General features: G+C 40.6%; 1 protein-coding gene across 1 annotated transcript; it reads left to right on the top strand.

Annotated features, from left to right (window-relative positions):
* Window positions 1-435: 435 nt before the first annotated feature.
* On the top strand, window positions 436-2068 carry RPL37 (ribosomal protein L37; the record flags this gene model as incomplete). Its single annotated transcript, XM_041472583.1, has 3 exons — window positions 436-583; window positions 891-975; window positions 1958-2068. Coding segments are annotated over 3 exons (303 nt in total), but the record flags the coding sequence as incomplete, so codon positions are not given.
* Between the last annotated feature and the right edge of the window lie 218 nt (window positions 2069-2286).

Below are 2286 nucleotides of genomic sequence, written 5' to 3'. Positions count from 1 at the left end.
GGTGTGGGGCCGCGGGCGCTCCGGGGACTCCTGCTTCGTACCTGCTGCAGCCGTGGCCGAGCCGCCGGGCGGTAACGTAGCAGGAGGGGTTTCGGTCGCCACGGGTGAGTGTGTGGCGGCTGCGTGTGAAGCGAGTTACTTTTCGTCGGGAGAGAGCAGTTTGTTGCTTTAGGGTGATGGGTGTGGGGAGAGAGGCGCCGATGTAAGCGCGCCGTGGCTCCGGCACAGCGCGTTTTGCTTCAGCACAGGGGCGGGGGCACATAAGGAATGGCGGCAGCGGGTCCTGAAAATGGAGGCTACTCGTAATTAAAACTGAGTTGGGGTTTAGAGTTGAATGTGCCTCTGACGTGTTTATAGGACTCGGTTTGCGCTCGGGTTTTTAAGGCTTGTTTAGTTTGGCGATTTGGAAGTGTTAGTGATATTTTCATGTCTTGAAATGCTTTTCAGACGAAGGGTACCTCGTCGTTTGGTAAGCGACGAAATAAGACACACACCCTGTGTCGTCGATGTGGGTCCAAGGCGTACCATCTGCAAAAATCGACCTGTGGGAAATGTGGTTACCCTGCTAAGCGTAAGAGAAAGTGTAAGTAACAAACTTTTAATTGGCTGTAGTTTTAAAAATTGTGTACTTTTTCTTCAGTAGTTTGACTTGTTTTCCAGTCAAGGAGGAAAACTTTGTGTAACGTTGTTTTGCAGTTTGGACCTTTTTTCGAATTAATGATGCTTTAACTATGTGCTAGGTAATACGCAGTATTTGTGCGTATATGAATCAGAAACTGATTTCAATTATAGTAAATTTTTTTGTCAGCTTGAATAATTGTACCGTGCAAATGTGACTTGCAACCAAAATTACTTGGTGTGGATAAATAACCGTGTCTTACATATTTTAGATAACTGGAGTGCAAAGGCTAAAAGACGCAACACCACTGGTACTGGTCGCATGAGGCACCTGAAAAAGGTCTACCGTCGATTCAGGTATAACATTTTATTACAGACTAGCATGCTGTGAAATCCTGCATAGACACCATTTAATGACAAAATTCACCATTCTAAGTCAACATTTCAATTTGGTTTCAGTACCACTTAATGATGTCATGAAATAATGTGGTTTGTATAGTTGTCTGCATTTTATTCTCTTTGGAAGATAAAAACTTACTGGTAAGACAAAGGGTGTGTAAAAAATTACAATGTTTATACTAAACGAAGGTAGTACAGAACATAAATGTTACAGTAGTAAGAAGCTCACATATAAAAATTATTTGTGTGGTATTTTGCTTATTTGTGATGCAGTTAAATAGATGATTACACTAAAGGTTTATTGAGATAAGTCTCAAAATGCACTCCAGTCCCCATTTGCTCACTCAGAAGAAAGTTCAGGACAGGAACAACTTCTGGTCCCTCTCTTTATTTAGAGTTCAGTCGGTGTTAATTAGGTATTACATCAGATCCGGAGTTGCAAAAACCTTTTGAGTTGTACTTGGGAGGTAGTGGGAGTGTTGTGTTTCCCATTTTGTGTAGTCCTATGGGGTTCTGTAGCTTCTGGGCTACCGCACAAGAATGCTATATGAAAGATGCTACGTAATTCAGGAGTGTTGTCATAAAAATGCAGATTAGCTTTATTAGCAAAAGGTAAGAGACTTAATCTCAGTTGTGAATGTGGTTGATGTATCAGTTCATTTGTTTTGATTAGCTCATCCTTTTCCAGTGACAGCCATAAAACACCATCCAGTGTGCAGCTGTACCTTGCTTTCCACTGAGTGTTGCTCGAGTAGATAGATTTTTAATAATGTGTTTCTTTTTGAAAAGGTCTGAATGTGTGAACTCTGTATTTATTTCAGTGCATTATTAAGATAAATTGAAAAAATCTAGTGAGCTTCATCTAAAACCTGAGTGTCAGAAAATAATGCGGAGCAAGAATCAACTTCTCAGAAAATGGTAACCATATTTCTACTTGCAGGAATGGATTCCGTGAGGGAACCACACCGAAGCCCAAGAGAGCAGCTGTTGCAGCCTCCAGTTCATCTTAAAGACTCATCTATTTGTTAAATAAATGGTCTTAACCAGAAAATCTGTCACCTTTTTTTACATACTTCACTGAAACGTAGTATTCATGAAAATACATAAATACTTGAAACCACAAATTTTGAACTGATTAATTTAAAACAATCCTTTATTGACTCTTCATTTGGTAGTACCTTTGTCTTGAAAAGGACCATAATCTCTGCACTGAACTGAAAAAGAGGCTTGTATGTATTACTCAAAGGAGGTCTCCAGCTGGAGAAGTGG

This window comes from Pyrgilauda ruficollis, unplaced genomic scaffold, assembly GCF_017590135.1.
Source record: "Pyrgilauda ruficollis isolate IOZ18807 unplaced genomic scaffold, ASM1759013v1 scaffold108, whole genome shotgun sequence".
In the NCBI taxonomy this organism is placed as follows: domain Eukaryota; kingdom Metazoa; phylum Chordata; class Aves; order Passeriformes; family Passeridae; genus Pyrgilauda; species Pyrgilauda ruficollis.
This window is presented reverse-complemented; position numbering and strand designations above follow the sequence as displayed.